We start from the raw sequence: 24,000 nt of genomic DNA, 5'->3' as shown, positions 1-24,000 counted from the left end.
CAAATTTATAAATGTCATTCCTTATGTCTCTTTCTTTAGTGCTAAACTTTAACCCTTTCCTATACCAACTGTATGTGTGTGTGTGTGTATGTTTATGTTAGACCGGCTTAATGTGTTTGTGTAGTATGTTAGACTAGTTTAAGTTTTTATGTAGTTAATAAAACCTTACTTGTATCACACTTGGCGTGTTCATTGTTTACTCATAACCGGAGTCAATAATCATGCAGATTTACGTTACAAACTTATAGAATTGTACAGTAAGAAAGTTATTTCCTTTAACCAGGAAATTAACGTTCTTAGAATTGACAAGACGGTTGACCCTGAGTGGTCAGCTAAATATCTACAGTGGATCTAAAATATTAATAATTAATTATTCATATTTCCCCATGAGCTAAATTCGCTACAGTTATAAAAACATTGTGAGAACATTGTTTTTAAAAATTGCAGTCACACTTTATTTTATGTTCCAGTTCTCACTATTAACTACGACTTTTGCCTCATTAAATCCTAACTTGCTGCTTTTTAATAGTTAAGTTTATGTGTGGGGGTTAAGGGATCTAGATTATGGTCACGCAGAATAAGGCATTAATATGTGCTTTATAAGTACTAATAAACAGCCAGTTTGCTAGTAATATGCATGCTGGTTAATAGTGAGAATGGGTGTTTAATATAAAGTGTAACCAAAATTACTAAAACATTAAAATTTCCAGTTTTCTTGTTGTGATTATAACATTATTTAAAAGTTAGAAAATGTTTCTTGAAATATTCTACTAACTTTTCACCCAAAATATAGCATTATATGTATCTCAAACATTAAAGAATGTTCCATAGACATTACTGAAGAATGTTTTGTCCTGACATTGATATATCTCTAAAACACGAGAAGGTTCCCAGTAAAGCGCACACACACCTTCCTGCGGTGAGATGGCACTATGAAGAAGGTCTCGATGTCGTGTTTGAGCAGGAACGAGTGTCTCTCGCGGCCGTTTCCCGGCTCCACCTCGTAATCTCCATTCAGACAGTCCAGCGTGGCGCGAGTGATGTGCACCTTCCTGTAGAACAAGCAGACGAGAGGAGAAACAGCTCTCAGACAGCTCAGGGTTCTGGAGAGGAGTGTGATGCTGATTGCTTGAGCTCCTCACCCCGGCAGTCCTCCAGCCTCCATCACGTTGGCCAGCGTCACGTCGTTGGACCACACGTCATACTGCCACTTTCTGAGGCCCAACACGCCACAGAGCACCCGTCCCGTGTGCAGACCCACACGCATGTTCAGATCCACCTCTGTAGCTTCAGCCACCGACCTGAAGAACACAATCACGCTCAACAGCTCAGTGTCTGAATGCAGTTTTTCTTGATGAGCAATGAAGATTCACATGTCTATACTATTTACACTAGCGATCAAATGTCTGGAATAAATCTGATTCTTTAATTTTTCTGAAAGAAGTCTCTTATGCTCACTGAGCCTGCATTTACTTGATACAGTGAAATATTATTACAGTTTAAAACAGCTGTTTTCTATGTGAATCTCTGTTAAAATGTAATGTATTTCTGTGATGTGCAGCTGTATTTTCAGCATCATTCCTCCAGTCTTCAGTGTCACATGATCTTCAGAAATCAGTATAATATGCTGATCTGCTGCTCGAGAAACATTTCTGATTATTATCAATGTTGAAAACAGTCGTGCTGCACAATATTTGTGTGGAAACTGTGATGCATTTTATTTTTCAGGATTCACAGATGAACAGAAAGCTCAAAAGAACAGCATTTATTTGAAACAGAAATCTTCTGAAATAGAAACACTGTCACTTTTGAGCAATTGAATGCATCTTTGATTAATTAAAAAAAATAAAACTGTGAATGGTAGTGTATCACAGTTTCCACAAACATATTGTGCAGCACGACTGTTTTCAGCATTGATAATAATCAGAAATGTTTCTCGAGCAGCAGAGCAGCATATTATACTGATTTCTGAAGATCATGTGACACTGAAGACTGGAGGAATGATGCTGAAAATACAGCTGCACATCACAGAAATACATTACAGTTTAACAGATATTCACATAGAAAACAGCTGTTTTAAATTTTAATAATATTTCCCAATATTACTGTATTTTTAATCAAATAAATGCAGTCTTGGTGAGCAGAAGAGACTTCTAAAAAACATTATTATTCCAGACTTCTGTAAGCAGCAGGTGGCGCTGTCATCAAACTGATATAGTGCTGTCAGCAGATGGCTACTGTGTGATTTGTGGGATTTGTTGCTGGGTTCCACGAGAAACTCTGAAGCCCATTGACCATTACAGCACAGACAACAGCAGATGGAAGATTCTTCAAATGTTCTTTTGTGCTTCACAGAAGACAGAACATTACTCATGTTTGAAGCCACACGAGGGAGAATAAATGATTATTTCTGGGTGGACGATCCCTTTAAGAAGTTATAGGCCAAAAAAATCTGTTTTATGTTTCGATATCACTGTTTCCATAATGTACATGATCATGTCGGTGAGTTTTTATTTCAAAAGAAGTTTCAAAGATCAGACCAAATACACAGACGGTTTGATATATGTGACCCAGGAGCACAAAACCAGTCATAAGGGTCAATTATTCAAAATTGAGATTTATGCATCATCTGAAAGCTGAATAAATAATCTTTCCATTGATGTATGGTTTGTTAGGATCGGACAATATTTGGCTGAGATGCAACTATTTGGAAATCTGGAATCTGAGGGTGCAAAAAAATCTAAATATTGAGAAAATCATCTTTAAAGTTGTTCAAATGAAGTTCTTAGCAATGCATATTACTAATCAAACATTAAGTTTTGATATATTTACGGTAGGACATTTACTAAATATCTTCATGGAACATGATCTTTACTTAATATCCTAATGATTTTTGGCATAAAAGAGAAATGTATAATTGTGACCCATACAATGTATTGTTGGCTATTGCTACAAATACCCCCCAGCGACTTAACACTGCTTCTGTGCTGCAGGGACACATATGAGAAATCTTTCAACATCTTTTTTCCACACGGTTCTGATGATGATTTGGTGAAGATTCAACAGTCACTCTAGTAACAGTACATTTCATAACATTCATAATCATAATTAAGATTTCCACTGAAACAATCAGACACATCAGCACTGAAGCTTGTGGAAATCTCCTCACAGGAGCGACTGGGGAAGCAGTACTGCACATATACGTGTGACTGAACACTATTTACAGAGGAACTCATCATGCTGCTGCCCTTGAGAAGAGCCTCCATCAGCGGCTCACACTCACGTGATGGTGTCGATCATGTCCAGACCCATCTCCACGCAGCAGTGAGCGTGATCCGTCTTGGGCTGCGTCAGGCCAGACACACAGTAGTAGCAGTCGCCCAGAATCTTGATCCGCCGGCAGTGATTCTCCTGCAGATGAACAGAGGAGGAGGAAGCTTTACAGCTGCAACTCTGTGCCTGATGCACACCACGAGCCTCAGCAGATATAAGGACTGTCATGCTTGATTTGATGTGATTTCTGACAACAGTATCAGTGTACATTCACTCTGCATATCTCTGTTTGTCGAGCCTCTGCTGAAACTATTGGCAATTAAGTCTTGAGTTTCTTGTACAGGGTTCATATGAGCGTAGCTTGAGTCCTGCGGTGCAAGTTCAACTTTGATGTGATACCTTGAAAAATATCAATATTTAATACTGTTTTTGATACGTGGTGAAAAGCTGCTACAACATTAAGTGCATAACACCTGAACAGTATCCAAGTAAGACATTTTTGTACATTTTAAAGTTAAATCTGGTGCAATGTGATGTGATAGTCTCTCAGTCCACATCACATTCACATTAGATTTTAGCAAGCCAGATCATTTAAATATAATAATAAATAATCTTATAATGTTGTTATTACTATTATTATCTCTAAGACAGAAATATGTTATATTGTAATACAACTGTGCTTTAAAATAAAAAGTGAATATTTCATTATTTTATCTTACAGTAGAAAATTACAATACTTATGTCTTAATTACTTTATTTGCAAGAGTTAAAGCCTTTTAATTTTGGCAGACATCCAGCCAAATGCTGTAATCAACTGTTGAATATTATGTGAATGTGAAAATAAAGCGCTGTCGGAGAGAAAGGAAACGCAGCTGGTATCTGTGCATCGATACTGTAGAAAAGCTATATTGAACCATTTTAAATATTTCAGTAAAAATCAACATTTCTGACAAAGCTACCGCAGTCTCACAGTAAATATCTCGTTAATGCCGTGTCTGGGGCTTGTTGATTATAACGGAAGTGCTCTGGCTCTGTTCTTTCACTTGAAGTGTTTATTAGGTGTTACACAATCTACATACAATCCCAGCTTTTCACTCGGTTTCTGCAGCTGAGGTTTCTTCACTTTCAGACTCATCAGGATGGCTGTCACTACTGAAAATGCTATCGACAGATCTGCTGAATTCTGCAGTCCACATACTTCATGTGCATCTTTTCTCCAGTGTTTTCTCTTTATATCTGAGACTGGTTTGCAGCATGTAGATTCTGTAGTTTCATAAATGGCATGTATTGTTGGCGGGTGTGTGTTCACGGTGTGTGTGTGTGTGTGTGTGTGTGTGCACTAAGGATGGGTTAAATGCAGAGCACTAATTCCAAGTATGGGTCACCTTACTTGGCCACATGTCACGTCACTAAAAGTCACAAAAAAAAGAGGAACAAAGCAATTCATCAAAGAATCAGCAATAGCCATAACTCATAACGCCAGGTTTATAAGACTACTAGATTAGAAAGCAAGCTTGAGAAGAGAAGAATCTATCTGAGTGTTTTAAACCAGCAGAAGCAACAAACTCTCAGCTCTCGGTTATTGGATATTTAAACAAATTTTGTCTACATTGCTAATTAAAAACATTAAATGCCAATCAAATGCACATAAACCTCTTCATATGAGTGTAATCACTGATTGTACTTTTTGTTACATAACTCAAGATACCAGTTTTACAAATGAGGACGTCCCCAAAGGGAGGTTTTTGGAGATTTTGTCAGGTTTAACTCAATTTTGGGTACAAATTTGTCACCAAAATATGGTTAAGTAGGTACACTCACACACACACACACACACACACACACGGTAATGAGCTCAAAACAGTACAACACCAGATGCGTGTCTATCAAATCATGTGTGTTGTTGAGGAGAGTGTGCTGCTGAACCATAAAACAGCTGAAAAATCACACATCTACAGACCAGAAGATCACAGAGACACTATTCACACCAGACAGGAAGAAAACAGCTACAAACACCTTAGCAACCACATAGCAACGCCCCAGAATCCAGCTCAATGTCTGCTGTGACTGATGTGATATCGGTTGTGGCAGACACACACGTCTCTGAGGACACACAGACCTACATCTGCCACTCGGCTACAGACACACAACGAAACAAACCTCACGCCTCTGCAAACACACTGTGTGTGTGTGTGTGTGTGTGTGAGAATGTGTGTGTGTGTAGAGTGACTGAGAGTTTGCAAAGCAGAAAGTGGATCCCTAGCGTCCTAGATCAACATGTTTCATTACTCCAGGAAAATGCACATGCTTTACAGTAGGAAACATATCAAATCTTTATGATCTTTTGTTCTCCTTCTGTGAGGATGAGATGTCAGAATCTTAAAATGTCAGAGACGTCTTACATTTATATCCCACTGCATGTTGTAATCTCTTTACAGTGACTTCTCACATACAGATATTTGTGTCATATGCGGAATTTTGGTAACACTTTATTTTACAGTGTCCTTACAAATTTTACATGTACTTACTATTATAATAACAATAAATTATGCATAATTACATGCAACTAAGCCAAACCCTCATCCTAACCCTGACCCTATAGTAAGTACTGTACATGTAGTTAATTAATGTTGCTCAGTACATTTACACTATAATAAAGCATAACCCAAATTTTAAAGGTAACATTTACAACCAACAAATAGCTGAAGAAAATTAATATTTTAAGTTTAACAGACACTCACTTGCAGAATGGAAATAAAAGCCAGATTTCACTTTTAAAAAATGTGAGTTGTGCACTTGGGAAAACGTCTAAAATGCATTAACACACATCTGTCAAAGCTGCTGACATGCATTTGTTTGAAGAGCTTTACATAAAGGGATCATGCACTTTCCCACAGCAGCTGTAACGTGATATGACTGATGTTTTCATCAATCATCAAATTCATCATCAATTATTTTCATGGTCAGTTATATTGTTTAGTTGTTGCAACCCTACCAACTCTCACCTAACCCTGAAATTAGAGGCAAAGGATGGCTTGTTAAGAATACTGTTCAAACCTGTGCATTTCTAAAGCCAGTATTTAAGTCAGCATGACATGAAAATTCACCATTTATCTCTTCACAACAGTTGCTTGAAATGAAATGAGAAATGCACAAAATAGGTCACAGAAATGATTACGTTGTGGCTATTTGAGGTGCTTTCTGTTTTTAAAGCAGCATTCGGATGACAGAAACAGGGCTCCTGTTGCCACATTTCTCAAAAATAATCTGGGCAAGGAATTCAAAGACGAAAGAAAAATCAGAGCAAAAAATGGTCTTATTAATATATAAATTTACAAAACGAACCTGTCCACTAAAGATCTGCCCTATACTAGGAATATAGTCTCTAGAGTATTCAGTAGACTGTCTGCTTAATATCAGTTCACACTTTATTTTGATGGACATTCTACTGACTATAAGTCACTTGCTTATATGCCAACATATTCTATTAACCCTAACCTAACAGTCTACTAATAATCTAATGAGAGTTAGTTGACATGTAGTTGCAAAGTTATAATCAGTAGAATGTCTAAAGTGGACTACTGAAATAAAGTGTGACCAAGAAAATCAAATCTGGAGTGTTGCTCTTTCACAGTCAGGATTAATTTGTCTCAGAGGGAAAGCGGAGCGAGCAAACACTGAAGCAGAAGCACTGTGAGTGTTTAAGTGTGCAGGTGAAACACAAGCCATGGAAACAGAGGAGCATAAAAAGCACAGTAAGATTAAAGCATATCAGCATCATCACAAACACTGCATACATTTGCATCATTTAGCCAAGAGTCCTTCAGGAGCCACATCGTCTGTTCTTCAGCCTTTAGGAACGAGAGATTATTAGATCTCACACGGAGAAATCTGTGCCAATTTAGCCTCTTAATTTAAATCTAAATGAGGAGAAATGAGGGCAAAATAAAGCAGTCAGCCATCTGAGACAGTGAATGTGAACAGAGCTGCTCAGAAAGTACTACAACCCTAAACCCAGAAGACCCAGACAAATGTCCAAGGGTTTCACAATGGAAGGTTTTTATTTAGGAGTAAAATAAGCTCTTTAGTTAACTTAATTTATGTTTTGTCCATGATGTCTCTAATACACCATTTACACCTAAACAGCAGAAGGACGTGAGTTTATGAGCTGGATGAAGTGCTCTCATCATCATCATACAGCAGCTCGTTAGGGACTCACACTCTAAACACAGCAACAGATATGTTGATATGATTGCAACGGCAAAATAACAATAGTGAATTTTGACAGGGATGGCGCTCCACTTCAGACTGGTTACGTCTTTCATCCACTCAATAGCCCACAAAAGACCTATGCAAGATCTGCACATATGCAGGATAATATTAACATTATGCAATGTGTCTCTTTCAGTGGGCGTCCATGAGAAGTAAAGAAAATCTGAACAGAAGCTGCTACTGTAACAGATCACATAACAGAAACTTGACATGGATAAAGCTGTGTGCCTGATAATGATTTTTAACCAGAGAGCTATTTTTTTTCTTTTGTAGTTTAATGCACAAATAAATACTGAGCCATTTATATTTTTCTTCCTTGAGATGTCTGTCTTTAGTTCAGGATTATTATAGTTAACTAAAACAAACAAATAAATAAATAAAAAGTTTTCTATGGACCTTCTAGAACCACCTTCTGGACACCAGGAAAAAAAAAAGATTTAGAAGAGAGAAGAAATACAGTCCCCCCATATACATGTACAAGACCAAGAGCATAAAGGAACAGGCTCTTGTTCTGATGCCGTTCCTAATCTTCCTATGAGTCATTCCCCAGAATCTATTGCTGTTATTATATGACTATCATCATCTTTCTCATCATTCAACTACCCTCACACCTGCACTGAATTATGCAGACACTGGCGCTGGACGGGCACCACCTGACCTCCACGATGAACCTCAGCAGGATGGAGTGAAGTCTGCCTTTACAAGTGAGATGAAGTAAAAGCCTGTATTACTAAACCTACAGTATTGTAAACCTATGTGGACTGGCATAAAATATGGCTGCTCAACTAAACATTTACATCTTCATAAAGAGTTTACTCACAGGTCTTGTGCATGCTTACTAAACTGGTCTCATGAAACACATCCTCACTGTAATCCCAAACCGGCATAACCATGAAAGCATAACTGATCCCAGGTCAGCTACAATGACAACTGCTTTCCCACAATGCCAAGCCAGTGAGTCTTCACGTCACACCATATAAACACTTAATTGGATCAAACTGAACCTCCTGAAGTAGTTTTGCCTAATGAAGAGCGTTCCACTCCACAATCCTCTTACAGCTCTTATTACAGCCATCTTTCCCACCACTCGGTTAACCCGACGGCTCGAAAAAACAATACTCAACCCTACAGTAATAGAAACTTACAGACCAGTCCCTCTCCTGTCAAGACTGTGTTCATTCAGCTCTCTCTCTCTTTTCTTTCACTGAACGTCCAGCTTCAGAAGCAAACATTCAGGAGATCTGTCTGTAGCTGAAACTCTGCGGCTGGCATAAGTTCACTCCAAATCGTCATACTAGACCTGTTCATTGCCTTCAATCGAAGGAATCATCAGATTCTCCTGGCTATTAGAAGAACTGCACCTTACTGGCACAATCAGATCCTTCGAGGTTTGTTGAGGAGTAGGGTAAACACTGGGGTGCCTCAGGGTTCAGTGCTTGGTCCACTCCTATTGTCTATATACACAACTCCAGCTGCTGCAATGTAGATGATACACAGCTCAACCTGTCATTCCTACCTGGTGACCCCATAATCTCATCTCTGCATGACTTTCAGACATCTAGGTCTGAGTGAATCAACAGACCTGATATAACCATTAAAACCACTTCAAAAAAGCACCTTACAAAACAACCTGTTTTGTCTTTCCTGTTCTATTCACTATTCACTTCTGCTCAATTCTGGTTTGTCATGGTTTTTCCGCATTCATAAGTGTATATTTTTCTCACTTTGGATAAAAGCATCTTTTTAAGGTGCACTCAGTACATTTGACCTCATTCAAAAAAAAAATGTACACTTAAAAATGACAATTTTCACCTGAGATTTGGAGCCAAATTACGGGGGTAAAAATGACTTAATGAAGATGGCAGCATCATTATGTTATTTTCAGAGATTGGTAGCTCAATTAGTAAAATATTTTGACTTTAGCAATCTTTGTTGCATTAAATGTCAATGGTCACAGTTTAAAAATGGGGGGAAAAAAACCTTCTGTTTTCGGTATCTTAATTTTTAAGGCCCCTTAGGGTTCAGAACTCAAATTTCAGAACTGACCGATGATGTGGGAAAGAAGGTTTCATGACACTTACTTAGACAATGTAAACATAAAACAAGCAAATCAAACAATTTAACAACAAACCCAATGCACATACTTCAGATACAGCACAAGAATGTACTCTAGAGTGATTATATGGAGCAGCATGTGTGAGATCCAGCAGACAGTCCAAACAGAAGGAGCATGAGTGGATCAAGTGAAACATGTGAACAAATGGACCGTGCAACGAAACAAACTCACACCACAGATTGACAATCACGCTGAAACACTAGACCTGCTGAAAGACCTTCTGACGCTGGACAGAAACATCTCAGTGTAATCCACGGATTAAAGGATTTCATAGGCACATGTGAATGTAAGCAATTCTAGTGTCTAGATTACTGAGATACATCTACATGTTTAATTTACAGACACACGGCCTAATGAAGACAGACAGAGAGAGATTTAACCAGTGTGTGCATGTAAGAGACTGAAAACTACTGATTTAACTTTTCCATGAGCATGCTGAAAATACTCACACAATGATTCACTCGGCTATGTCAAACATTACACTGCTAAATATTCATAATAAACAACAGTAAGTCATAAAATATACTTTAATATATTTTAATAAATTAATCATGCTGTTTCATGCATATACTATTTCAGTTAACTGAAAGTGAGCATGTGACTTTCCTCAACTTATCCTTTTAAAATGAATAAATAAATGAATGAATGAATTCATTTCAAAAACAAATAACAATGACAAACCACGCAACAAAATTATAACATTACAAATGACTAAAACAACTAAAACAAATGACTGAAAAATTACTTTGGAAAGGTGAAGTACTCTGTTTTGTCTCTTGTAGACGTCAGTGCTGATATTTTTATTCTATTCTAGTACTACTGTGAATTTAGATTTGAATAAAGATATTGTGTGCTTGACAAGATGATTTATGAAGCTCTTTCACACATTTAAACATTTTGATGGAATTCAGGTTCTCATGATCACAGCACTGTCATCATTTCATCATTTCATTTTTATCACATATAACTCTCTGATTATGCATAACTTCCCCTGCACTCACACCTGTGCTCCTGTTGCCAGGGTGTGAAGTCACCATAGCAACAGGCGTGAACCAATGAGAGCGACTCACCGTGGCGAGTTCGTCAAACTTGCCGAAGAGCTCGTTGAGGAGTTTAACGAGCTCCTGCGCCGTGCACTGCGACGCCAGACTCGTGAAGCCCACGATATCCGCAAACAGAATACTGCAGGGAAAAAAACACAGAAAGCCATTAGATGCTTAGGAGAAGAGTACAGAAAAACTGAAGACGTGTATCTGTTCTCTTAAAGAGACGTTTACCTTCAGAATCTGCTGTTTGTTCATAAGGAGCTCAGACTAAAGGAGATTTATACTGTATATTACATATGCGCTGCTTTATTTGAATCTGATTGAGATTTCATTAAATTATTCAAAGTAAGATGAGAACTGTCAGAAAGCTTCAGCTCTGGTCTGTGTAAAGGGAAACAGGGACTGTCCCGCATCTGTCCATCCACCTTGATTTAATAATGAAATGACAGAGAAGTCAGTGAAACAAGCCAGACTGAAGCCCCCATTGATACATAAACCTTAATATTCATTATTGGCTTCATTTGTTTGCTTTAAATATTTAAATGAAATCTGGTCAGTGAGGCTGACTTAAAACTGACAATAAAATAAACTGCTGTTTGTGCTCAGGTCACTGTTATTTTAGTATCATTGTAATGTTGTTATAGTTTTTATATAAATAAATCTCATAAACTCTAGTCGATAGGTGATCTCAATGCATCACGTGAAAGGCCTTCACAAGGCGTGAAAATTTCTTATCACGATTATAGTGACCAAAATGATCACGGTTATCAGTATTATCACGGTATTGTTCAAATGTGCTGGAGATGTTAAAAAAGTACCGACACATAAATCACTTCACCAAGATTTATATTTAAAAAATCAACAAACAATAAATAAAATGACTTTTTGTTTGCATAATCACTAAAACAATAACATTACCAATGATGTTCGGATTTTAAATGATTAATAGCGTGTTGAAATATCTGATGTAAATGTTCAAATAAAGCTTTGAAAAAGTTTCATAAAAAGGTAAACCTCACATTTCAGCCTTTAAATAAAGAAAAGATATAAGTCAAAATGATAATTGATTAATAAATGATTATATGTATTTTATCTGCTCCATAAATAATTCTAGAGAACTTATCTGAATTGTTTAAATGTGTAGAATCCACATAAGCTTGTTTTTCATCAACCGGTCAAAACTGACAGCAGGGCATGCAAATAATATTTAATCATAAAGCACAGGTAACAGGACAGAAGGCAGAAGTCAACACTATCAACCGAAACGAGACCAGACAACAAACACAAGCAAAGGAGGAACTACAATACTGAAACAAACCGGGTTAATTAAATTAAAAGAACCAATCATATCAGTAACCATAGAAACAAAGGAGAAGCGGGAAAATCAAACAAAGGAAGACAGGAACTAAAGAATACAAACTAAAAGTCCATGAAACTGAAACTAACTGAACATACCTGTGACACATTTAAATGTGCTTGATTTGTTTATTATGCACCTGATATTTGCTCATCTAAAGTTGAGACCAGTTTCAGTGTTGTGATTAATATTGTTATTTGGCAGACAGAGATGTTTTTCAGATGCCAACAAACAGCAGTTATATCAGTCCTTCCACAAACAGCGTGTTCTTCACAGGTGAGCGCGAGCTAAAGGTGTAAGTGAGAGCCGGCTGACGTAGAGATTACATCCTTCAAAACAAACCCTGTGTATATCAAGTCAAGTCACATTTATTTCTATAGCATTTTATACAATACAGATTGTTTCAAAGAAGCGTCACAGAATTGAACAGTAAAATAACAGAATAAATGATGCAAACGTAATCAAATATGATGCAAACTCAACTTCAGCTGTAAAGCAGCTCACTTAAAGACAACAGTGTCATTGCTTAGATCAATTCAGTTCAGTGTTGATTCAGTTCAGTTCAATAACAGTGTTGATGTTGCAAAATTAATCAATTATAGTCTTGAAAAAAATTGTGAAAAAAATTCAGTTTCAGCTGGAACACAATCTCCATCAGTGACAGAAATGCAGAAACCAGGCTCAGCCAGGACTAGTTCTCCTCTGGTCTAAGCCAACGAATGCAGTGTGATATTGACATCCTCATTGATCAAGAAGATGATGATGATGTTAGAGGAGCTGAGCACTGCATTTGGGTGGCTGTTTTAAAACTGTCATGAAAACTGACCCTGTATATTTTCTTAATGCATGTTACTGGTCTCTCTGAGACTGATCCATCGGTGCATTTATGTTTATTGTCCTCGTTCAGCCAATCACATTTAGATCTGCCTCTGTTACAGCACACAGCGCTCACTTCACCGTCCAATCAACAACCACGATCAGATCAAGCCCTGCCCTATGTGTTTTCTCAAACTGATAAGCTGTTTCGCTTGGAAATATGTCATAATACACAAGTACATAATGTCATAAGTCGATCACAGCTTCTCTTTCATGGTGACTTTAGCTGTCATGAGAGAGTGAGTTTGGTCTAATCAGTTGAGGAATAAAGTTGCTTCCTTTCCATGATTCAAATACATTTTCAATTATGCTGCAAAAATTATGTTCTAAAAAATGTGTCTTTTCTCAGGGAACCGAGGTTACATTAGTAACTGGAAGTTTCCCTTTCGAAAGGGTCTCTCCTGTTGTGTTGAACGCTTATGGGGAATGCATCCAATAGCACCGTGCTATAAGCAAGTGCAGAATGAAGCCGCTCTGTGAGCCCAGCCCCGGGGGGGCCTGTAATGAAGGCTCCTAAAAAGCATGAGCCAAATATGAGACCCAAGCCAACAGGCTGGGGTCTACATAACAAGATCTTTTCCACTAATCTGGGAGATCAGGTAAATTAAGTGGACGAAATCCATGCCTGAAGGGCAGGGATGTCCAGGTTATAAAATCTGGCGAAGGTAGACGGCGAAGACCAGCCGGCTGCCACACAGATATCACCAATTGAAACTCCGCTGGACAGAGCCCACGAGGAGGCCATTCCTCTGGTGGAGTGGGCCCTTACTCCGATAGGATATTGTAAGCCAGCTGAGGCGTAAGGCAGGGCTATAGTGTCAACTATCCAGCGAGAGCTGCTCTGAGTGCCGAAATGGGCCAGAGCGCTCAACAAACACTCTAAGAGCCCGAACCAGGCAGAGTGGATTGGGACCCTGCTCATCCTCTGAATTCTGCAGCACGACATTTGAAACAACGCTGTTGTGGACATTTGCTCTTGGAAGCACTCTTTCTCAGTCGCCGGATGGCTGCAGGGGAAGTGCTGTTTGAAGGCATCCTTCCTCTGCCTGGGCTCTTCTACGGCGAGTAGCGGCTTTTCTTCGAGCTTACTCGGCTTCTAGGCTTCTTTCTTCAGAGTCCAGCAGGGAGATGATCTACGCGCTGAAGGAGAAAGATTCTGACGAATGTTACTCTCAGGCTCCTTTGGAGACGTCTAAGCATTCAACGCAATGGAAGAGTCCATTCGAAAGGGAACTTAGTTAATATTTCTGACCCCCACTGCCAGATATTTCTTCTCATTTTAAGTAAGAATTCACTTACTTTTTTTTAGAAGGCAAGACTTTAATAAGTAAAGATTTAAGCAAGCAATTTTGCTTATGTAAATGTATCCTGATTTAAGTATGGTTAAGTCTGAAAAGGGTTTGAGACACAAACGCAGACACACACACTCACACTCACACACACACACACACACACACACACACACACACACTCACACACACGCACGCACACAAACGCACTCACACACACGCACGCACACAAACGCACTCACACACAGTCTGCTCAGCTATCCTTGTGGGGACTCTCCATAGGCGTAATGGTTTTTATACTGTACAGACCGTATATTCTATTGTCCTACACCAACCCTACCCCTAAACCTACCCCTCACAGGAAACTTTCTGCATTTTTAGATTTTCAAAAAACTTAATTCTGTATGATTTATAAGCTTTTGTACCCATGGGGACCACAATTTAGGTCCCCACCGTGACACGAGTCCCCATGAGCCTGTGTGTAGTCAGGTTTAAGTCCCCACCAGGATATATAAACCAGTACACATACACACACACACACACAGACACACACTAACTCACTCACTCACACACACACACGAACACTGACGTCCAGCTACATCTGAGCTGTGAAGCACACAGGCTGAGAGCGAGGCGTGTGTGTGTGGGCGCGTGAACACTGAGACGCTGTCATAGCGCAGATGTCAACGTAAGACGGGTGCCATAAATTCAGTTTGCTGTGAATGTTTTAATGCGCGTCCATCTGTGACGGAGATCATGCTTCAGACAAGCTTCAGACAGAATCCTTCAATCAATCAAGATGCTGAGCGACAGAGCATGTGACTGCTAAAGTAGGGTGACCATACGTGCCATTTTCCCAGGACGCGTCCTGGCCAGGATTTCTATATTGCCTAAAATATCCTGGGAAAATGGCACGTATGGTCACTCTAGCTAAAGTGCTTGGGTGATTGCTAGGTTGTTGCTATGTGGTTGCTAGGGTGTTCTGAGTGCGCCTGATCACTTAGTGTAAAACGTTCAATATTGTCTAAACAGTTTGATATCAGTCTGATCAAATAAAGAGTCATGATAAAGATGCTACAACCACACCTGGTGTTGTCTGTATTCCTTACAGTAAATGAGTGCAGTGCACAATTATTATATATAATGTACACAACACTGTCAAAAACGCTGAGAAATATTTGTCATATAATAGTTTATCGGTGATATCAGTCAGCTCTGATCACAGGTCCAGAACCTGATGGAGAGCTCCCGTCTTATATCCAGTGTCCCATATTCCAGCAGGAGCTTCCCTGATCTGCTCCAGAAATATCTCTCAGCAGGAGCAGATCTCTCTCTCCGTGAGTGTTACGCAACAGTCTTTAGTGTCCATCGCAGTAAATCCCTGCAGAGGTTTAATCTGAAGGCTGCAGGAGTCTCGGTAACGTCTCCACACACACACACACACACACACACACACACACACACACCACAGGACAAACCTGCACTGATCATGTGGTCATTTACTCAACACGCTCCATGAGAATCTAAAATCTTAAAAATCATAACAATCGAGAGGATTTAACCAAAACTGATAACTAAGGTGAAAAAAATGGGTTTTGAAATCAATAATATAAATTTTTAAAAAATTCACTCAATGTAAAATACTGTTGAACTTCATTACAAAATTCAGAATAATGACTTAACCATGAAAATGTTTTGTAATTATTAAATAAAGTAAATAAGTATATATATGCTTCACTACTAACATGCAGAAACGTATCATTTTGTTTATTTTAAGGCCAAATTAAATTTATGATGCATGAGAAAGCCACAGAAGTGAAATCAACGCAAGTCGTTTGTCTTAATAAATGTAATTTTTGAATGGCACTGTATATATTTTATATCATGTGCCCCGTATGTTTTAAGGCTGCTGTTATACAGTCGATCAGATACAGAGAAACACAGAGGAATAAAACAAACTATCAGCGACTACTGACATAGATTTCTTTTTTTTCCGGATAACCAATAGTACAGAAGAGCAACTATCAGCGCAGTGACGCGATATATCGATCAGCCTCTAGTTAATAGAGTCTGTGCTGATTTCATGTTCACTAAAGGTCCAACAGTCCAGTCGAGGGTTGACGTCAGTGGTCTTGGGTTTACTTCATAATGCTTCATGAGTTCTGTGGTACATTGACACTCACTATTACAGGTCTTCTCAACGCCCCTATGATTCAGGATTCCTCACAGATATAATATCCAGTAACATGCAGATTAGCCCTGATCAAAACAACTCTGGGTTTAAGACTCAAGCACAGAGTGTGATATTGCAATGCAGAACAAGATCATCATCACACCGGCAATAAACTCACTGAATCATCTCGAAAACACTAAAGACACAATGAAAAACAAAGAGGACAAACACTTCTGCAGTAAAGCTGGTTAGTATGTGTTCTGCACTTCAACACTGACGTCAAACCAAAATAAAACAAAACCATGATTTTCCATTAGATTTGTTTGATTAGACTCGTATGAGTGTACTGATGAATGAAATCAGAAATCACTCCTGATTAAGATTCTCACTCAAACAGCATCTGTGATCATAACAGCCACTGAAGCAGTTCCTTTCCTCACAGTAAACCTCTGCATTTACACAAACCCTAGAAATGAAGTGTGTCAGCCGGTACCTGACGTTATCGTGCCGCTGGATGTAGATCTTGTGGAAGATCCTCTCTGGGGGTTTCAGGAAGTCCTCCTTCATCTCCATGGCCACGTTTCTGGGCAGCAGACTCATCAGCAGACGCTCCTGCACGTGTGCAACCATCATCACAGAGACACGCATGAGACAGCGAGAACTGAACAAGCCTTTCTCGGAAATACAGTACAATGAATATTATACAGTCAATGATATTCAGGGAACTAAATGCATGGTTGCACGTTTAAAAAACAAAACAGATTTATTGATTTATTTGTTTTGATGAGTTCTGTTGACATAATAATGTTGATCATTACATAAGCTTCATATTGTATGTTTTTTTTAATTATAATGTATATATATTTTTAAATAAGTTAGTAACTTAATAAACTGTCAAAATTTGGCAGTGAGTTTCTAGTTCCCAGCATGCTTTGCATTGAACTGGATAATTTGTAGTAATGGGAAAGACTTGTTATATTTCACATTTTAAAGAGTTTCCGTAACGTTGAAGTTTTTCTCATTGTGCTGAAGAGTGGAGCTCATGGTTAGGGTTAATGCCAGTGACTATGGAGCGATATTAGTCTCAATAATAACTTTTGTACACAGTGGTACATCTGTAAATTGTGTTTTGTGTTTGTGAAAGGCATTTTATGAATATATATTCTTATTTTGTGCACGTGAATTGCTTTTTGCATGTGAATTGGGCTACGCATGTGTGCATTGTGTCTTTGAGACTAATCTCACTCGATAAGTGACAAGTACAACTGAAACAGACGAGATGAATTGGTTCCGATGCCAGCACTCAGTTAGCTGGAACAACTTAATTGTTTCGAGTAATCAACTTCGTGTTTATTCAGTTCCAGTTATTTAGTTAACTAGTTCAGTTTCAAAAATATACAGATTATTTATTTCCTCTGCTCATGTAGAAGTTGTCATAACTCAAAAACCTCTGTGCAAACTTAGTTTCCTATTGAGCCAAAACATTTTTAAAGTGTCATTCTATATGCAGGAATCCACCGAAGGTTTGATTGTTTTTGCTGTATATATATTAAGAGCGTGACCTGTTTCTCGTTCTCGTCCTCCATGCGCAGTCTCTCCTCGATGCAGTTTCGGGCCTGAAGGAAGGCTCTGCGCTGCGCTCTCTCCGTCAGCATCCGCACAAACAGACCCGACAGATTCACACTGGTGAAGAGCAGCGTGTTCGCAACCAACTGAGAAACACAAACACAACAGCACTGAAACCATCATCACTGACAGGACACAAGATATGTAAGATACAATAAAAGACTGGTTTAATATAGATGCTGTCTGTGAGCTTCCACAGCACACGGCTATGGTAGAGTATGACTGATGGATAGATGTGTTTAGAGCATGAAAAGTGTTTTTACATTATGACTGTCCCTACAGTTTTATGCACAGTCCGTGTGCTTGAGTGGTCACTCTTCTGACATGTGTTTGTCCTCTTCAGTGAGCTCAGAGCTGGTTTTGTGTTCGCTGCAGGTCGTAGAGTTCAGGGACGTGAGTCTATCTGCTCTTTATTGGATTAGATTTGTCAGAGGACATGCACACCGAGCCTTTATTTAGCCGGCCTTGCTCTCTCTCACATGCTGAAAACTCACTGATTTGCACACAGACTAACAGGGCTGAAGCGAGCGGAGGAGACTTCACATGGAACACATTTTTCCATTGCGCTGCTTTTCCATTGCTTTTCTATGCAAACACGTGGTAGATGAACATCTTTGACCACTGCGCTCGCGTCTCGTGTCTTTTGCAAAAACACAGTGCTGAAATAAAAAAAGTTCAACTTTTAAAAAACACCTCTTGAGACCTTGCATTTTCCTCCATGCCACTGGTGTCTCGTGTTTTCCAAAGCAAAGCAGGTTCTGTGCGAACAGCCCCTTTCAGCAGAAGTGCTGTGTGTTTCTGTCTACTTTCTGAAGGCATCAGAATGACAAGATTTGGCAACACAGGTAAAGCGCACAGTCCCGCATACTCAACATGCTCTCATTCGAGAATAAAACAATCTACCCATTAACAGTGATTTAAGCAGTTATTGCTCAGGTAGCTGAACTTGCTGGACTGCTGTTCCATCATGATGCAGTTGATCTGAGAGAAGAAACTGAACGTCTATAAAACACTGACCATCTAAGCATGCTCACATGAGAGAAATTTCATCAGGCAAGAAAGGTCCGTGGCCTACTTTCAATAGTGTAGCACAAAATGTATGAAACGAAGCAGCTGTGTTTTGGTCAGTGCAGCAAATCTGCATGACCAGCTGAACCCGACGTGAAATCTGCGTGTGGAAAGCTTTTGCCCTCATCTGAAACTAACAACTGCATGGATTCCTATTGAAATGAATACATTTCGTCAGTGAAAAATAGACGATGCAGGGTACATGTGACCATAACTTGACACGTTATGTGTAACAATTTGAACTACGCTCTGAAACGTTTCATTACACAACTGTCGGTGATACTGAGCGTGAAATGAAGCATCAGTGTTCAGTAATGAGTGACGCAGCAGCATTACACTAATACCTTAAAGAACTATTTCTACCTGATTCAACCCATTAAAATGAGTTTTGTCATTATAATCATTATAAATGCAGGAGACGGATGGCGTGATCTTCACACAGCGCTGGTCTCTAAACCTAACTCCACACCTAACACAGTCTGTAAATCCTGTCCGGATCATCCGTACAGAGCATCCTCCTCATTTCTGTGCTAAAATAGCTTTCAGAAGTGTGTCTGGCCTCCGTTCAGAGCCGTCCTACATAGAGCCGCTCCGCTGCTGGTCTCTGGACCCTGCGCTCCTCAAACACACTCAGAAGAATGTGTGATGACCATCCGTCTATCAGAGCCACTGCGGAGGACTTTATAGATACTGTATGAACCTGCAGCACACATTCTCTGTGTCTTATTTCAGTCTCAGCCTCAGTATCTTAAGTGTAAATTCACTGTTACAGCTGTTCAGTCATAAACTGTATTTGAGCCGAACCAGCTCTGTGGCTCAGCATTAACACTCATGCACCTAATCAAACCCAGCCCACAGACATTATTACGCATTTAACCTTTCAGAAGGTGATTGATAGTAACACTCTTTCTGTTTAAAATCAGTCTGACTGCAATAAATCCAACACTGCAGAAAATACAAATGTTAATAAATTAAGTTAACTGTAGATTTAGATTTATTTAGATGTTTTTTTTTTTGCACAGGCATGTTTATGCACTTAACTTGAAATATTAAGTAAGCAAATCATAACACTTGATAGCATGGAGTGATTCACCTGTTGTTTAAAAAACAGAAACATAATTCTCTTGCTAATCATGCATCACAATGTGAAACACACTGAAAAAACTGGTGTAGGATTTACTTTGTATCAACTTTCACTCAGATATTTCACACATTATTATAAAGAAATGGCTAGTAACACATTGAATTGAATGTGACAGAGACTGAAATAGTATTTTCTAGTCAAATTGAAGTGCAAAATGACTGCACTTTATTAATCTGAATTATGCTTCATGTAGAAACATCTGCTCAAGTTAAACGGTTTAAGTAGTTTTACTGGTGACATGAGGCCCATCTCTGCTCTTAATGCTCATGCATCAGGTATATTTTTGGGCCAGAGGAGCTACATAAACATTTCTAAAAAAAAAAAATGCACGGCTTTAAGTAATGGAACGAAACTTTGCAAATGCTTTAAGACCCTCAAAATACACATCTTCCTTTCATATAACCATTTAAAAACATGTTAAATGTTTCATGTTCAGGTCACCCGGATATGTATGAAGTCCCATTAGGTGTTTAAAATAGTTTCTGTAAAAGTTATATTCATGTCAAAAAAACTTTAGTAAAATGCATTTTCCCCGTATCTCACACACCTTTGGGGCTCAGCTTTGTTGAACCATTGCAGTGCATGAAAACGTAGGTTTATGCAATCAGAATGAAGTTATTTCGTTTGAAACTTTTAAGAGTAATATTTATGTTGTTTTGATGTTGTTTTGTTACAAATAAACATGTAGGTTTTATACATTTGGACTATTTTTGAGCAATCACGAGTTATAAAGTCAAATCTAATTAAATTATATTAATTCCAGTGGGGTTAATACTGTAATTCTCCGATTTTACAGTGATATATTCCAATAAAATTTCCGTCAATATTGAAAACATATATATTTTGCATCATAGTTTTTTGGTGGGGTCACTGTGTAATTTGACATTTCAGTAACACTTTACAATAAGGTTCATTAGTTAAACATATATTAACTAACATGAACTAACCATGAGCAATACATTTGTTACTGTATTTACTAATCTACGCTAATGTTAGTTAATAAAAATACAGATGTTCATGTTAGTTCACAGTGCATTAACTAATGTTAACAAGATTTTAATAATGTGTTAGTAAATGTTGCAATTAACATTAACAAAGATTAATAAACGCTGTATAAATGCAGTTCATTATTAGTTCATGTTAACTAATGTAGTTAACTAATGAACCTTATTGTAAAGTGTTACCGACATTTCAAAGAATAATTTTTTTTTAATTAATAAAAATGGGTAAGTGCAGTAAAAAACATGGTAACTTTTCAAAACTTTTTTTTCACATTCACTCACTGATGAGAAGCGGCTGATCAGACACAATATGGTTTCAGTTGAAAAACATGAAATTATGATGACTGAGTGATTAAATAACGACTCTTCGGACTTCGAAAGCACCGTGAGGCTTCAGTAACCCGGAGTCTGGTCGCTGTCCAGTGCTGAACTCACCGCTCTCCACAGCCGCTGCGTCTTCACCGTCACCGACGCCGCCGTGACGATGGTGTGCGCCAGGGACACCAGCAGCCCGAACAGCACCGCCAGCAGCGTGCGCACCGGCAGCAGCGCGTACGCCACGAACGTCAGCAGCAGCAGCTGCCACACGCCCTGCTCCGGACCCGCGGCGCCCGACACGTACGGGAACGGGCAGCACAGCACCGAGAAGCTGAAGCAGAAGAGCAGACTCAGGTGCGCGATCTGCTGCAGCTGGCTCACCTGCAGGTTGGTGACGTTGGTGACGATGAAGAGCGAGATGAAGATGACGAAGTGCACCGGGTAGGAGCCCTTGGCGATGGTGAGGCTGGCGCCGGACAGCAGCAGCTCCAGCAGGCTGAGGCTGGACGACAGCAGGATGAGCACGGACAGCGCCTTCAGCGTGCAGGTCTGGTCGAGCTTCAGGTTGTAGTTGTGGAAGAGCGACTCGAGCTCCTTGCAGTCGAACTCGTCCTCGCACGCGATGACCCCGGGCGGGCAGTGGCTCCTCCTGCGCCGGGTCTTGACTTTCTGGAACGGCATTTCGTCCATGGCGGGGGGGCCATTCACGCGCCGGACAGGTGCGGCAGAGGCGCGGAGGGTCGCCGGGGGCCGGGGGGCATGTCCGGCGGGAGAGCTAGAGCTGCAGAGACGGAAGCGACTGGCCTGGAGCTCGCGCGGCTCAGACTGGATCACGCCTGCGCGATGCGGCTCGCTAATTCTGCTGATTGACACGCGGATCTCGCGCTGAGCTTCAGGGAAACAGACACACGAAGTGTAACCCGCTGCGGATCATTCGGCAGCGAGCAAGGGCAGGAATGCGCTCAGATAGGTTTGCACTAGGGTTTATTAGGAATTTATGATTTCAGTCGCATCGTTTCGTCCTTGACCCAAAGAATGACGATAAATCAAAATGTAAGATTTTATGTCACATGCACAGTTACATATGTAACACAATCTTCAGTAAAATATGGTTACACTTTATTCTAAGATGACGTTGTTATTACACAAATTGGTACTGAGTAATATTAATGTGCTGCCTGGGTTAGGGTTTGATTTAGGGTTAGTTGCTTGTAACATGTGTAACAAGGACACTAAAATAAAGAGTTACCAAAATAAATCAATATGAAAATATGTAACAAATCTGATAAATGAACATTTGTTGTTGTTACAGTGTAATTACACAAATAATAACTAACTAGATGTGGTTAATAGACTTAAGGTTTGATTTAGCTGCTTGTGATTATGCAGTATTTATTGTTACTACATGTACCGTGTAACTATGTCACTGTAATATAAAGCGTTACCTGTTGCATATTTCTCAGTATGTAATTCTCTTTTACGCTAAGTTATTAAACCATTAAAATACACCTGTTGGGCGTTCTGAATAATAATGTTGGAATAATACTGCAAAAATCACACAAGAGGAATCATTGCAGCGTCATCTTCGGTCGCTGTGTGCCTCACATGACTTTGTGAATTATGAGTTCATTCAAACTAAATCAAAATGTCAGTTTTGTGCTGAAATTCATGCACTATTTGTCTACAAACCCAATGTTCAAGCATCCAGTCAGAAGCTTTCAGCAGGCTTCTCTGCACTGATGATCCAGAGGCTCAATCACTGATAAATGTGATATTGACATGTGTTCAGGTGTATGAAAACACCGTCCCTCTGTGATTGTCACCTGTTCTTACAACTGCCTCACCTAGCTTGAAAAACCCCCTCAGCAGCTTCAAGTGCTGCACTTAAGGGATGCTATAAATAGTGCTGTCACTGCAGCGGTGTGAAATACGTGACATGAACACAGACGAGTGTTTTTATTCCCTCTGTTGCATATGTATGATTCTGTTGCTAAACAGAGGCTGGAGAACGATCTGTGCGATATAAACCCACCAGTCTCACACTCATATATTTTTAGATTGGAAATGTATTTTATTGCCCCTTCAAGTACATTTTGCAATATATTTGAAGGTTAATATAGAAGAGAACAGCGCAACATCCGGCTGATGTAGAAAGCATGACATGAAATCAAAGCATGAGTGAGTCTGTCTGTGTTCATTCTGCTGCAGCTCACTTACACAAATCAGAAGCATAGAAACATCACATGTGTTGTGGCCCAAAATATAAACAAACAAATAAATGAATGAATCTGCAGATTAACCCCAGTGTTCAGCATGCATCTGAGCACTAGTGGCATTCATTAGTTTAGATATAAATACACTGCATGTTTACCTTGTTATTCTTGAATGAAATGATCGTACACGTGAAAGCAATAGTTCAAACTACACTCTTAAAAATAAAG

At 39.3% G+C, this 24,000-nt stretch overlaps 1 protein-coding gene across 1 annotated transcript in view; it reads right to left on the bottom strand.

The window, feature by feature from the left end:
- adcy1b (adenylate cyclase 1b) overlaps nucleotides 1–22,469 on the bottom strand; it is a 30,900-nt gene extending 8,431 nt beyond the window's left edge. Inside the window, exons 1-7 of the mRNA XM_016247862.1 lie at nucleotides 21,677–22,469; nucleotides 17,965–18,114; nucleotides 16,896–17,014; nucleotides 10,732–10,843; nucleotides 3,284–3,411; nucleotides 1,143–1,301; nucleotides 911–1,052 (exon numbers count right to left, since the gene is read on the bottom strand). Of these exons, the coding sequence (XP_016103348.1) occupies nucleotides 911–1,052; nucleotides 1,143–1,301; nucleotides 3,284–3,411; nucleotides 10,732–10,843; nucleotides 16,896–17,014; nucleotides 17,965–18,114; nucleotides 21,677–22,249 (1,383 nt within the window). The 5' untranslated portion in view covers nucleotides 22,250–22,469. The remainder of the gene's footprint in view (nucleotides 1–910; nucleotides 1,053–1,142; nucleotides 1,302–3,283; nucleotides 3,412–10,731; nucleotides 10,844–16,895; nucleotides 17,015–17,964; nucleotides 18,115–21,676) is intronic.
- Nucleotides 22,470–24,000: the final 1,531 nt, after the last annotated feature.

The sequence above is a fragment of the Sinocyclocheilus grahami genome, unplaced genomic scaffold (genome assembly GCF_001515645.1).
Source record: "Sinocyclocheilus grahami isolate Dianchi unplaced genomic scaffold, SAMN03320097.WGS_v1.1 scaffold857.1, whole genome shotgun sequence".
In the NCBI taxonomy this organism is placed as follows: Eukaryota; Metazoa; Chordata; class Actinopteri; order Cypriniformes; family Cyprinidae; genus Sinocyclocheilus; species Sinocyclocheilus grahami.
This window is presented reverse-complemented; position numbering and strand designations above follow the sequence as displayed.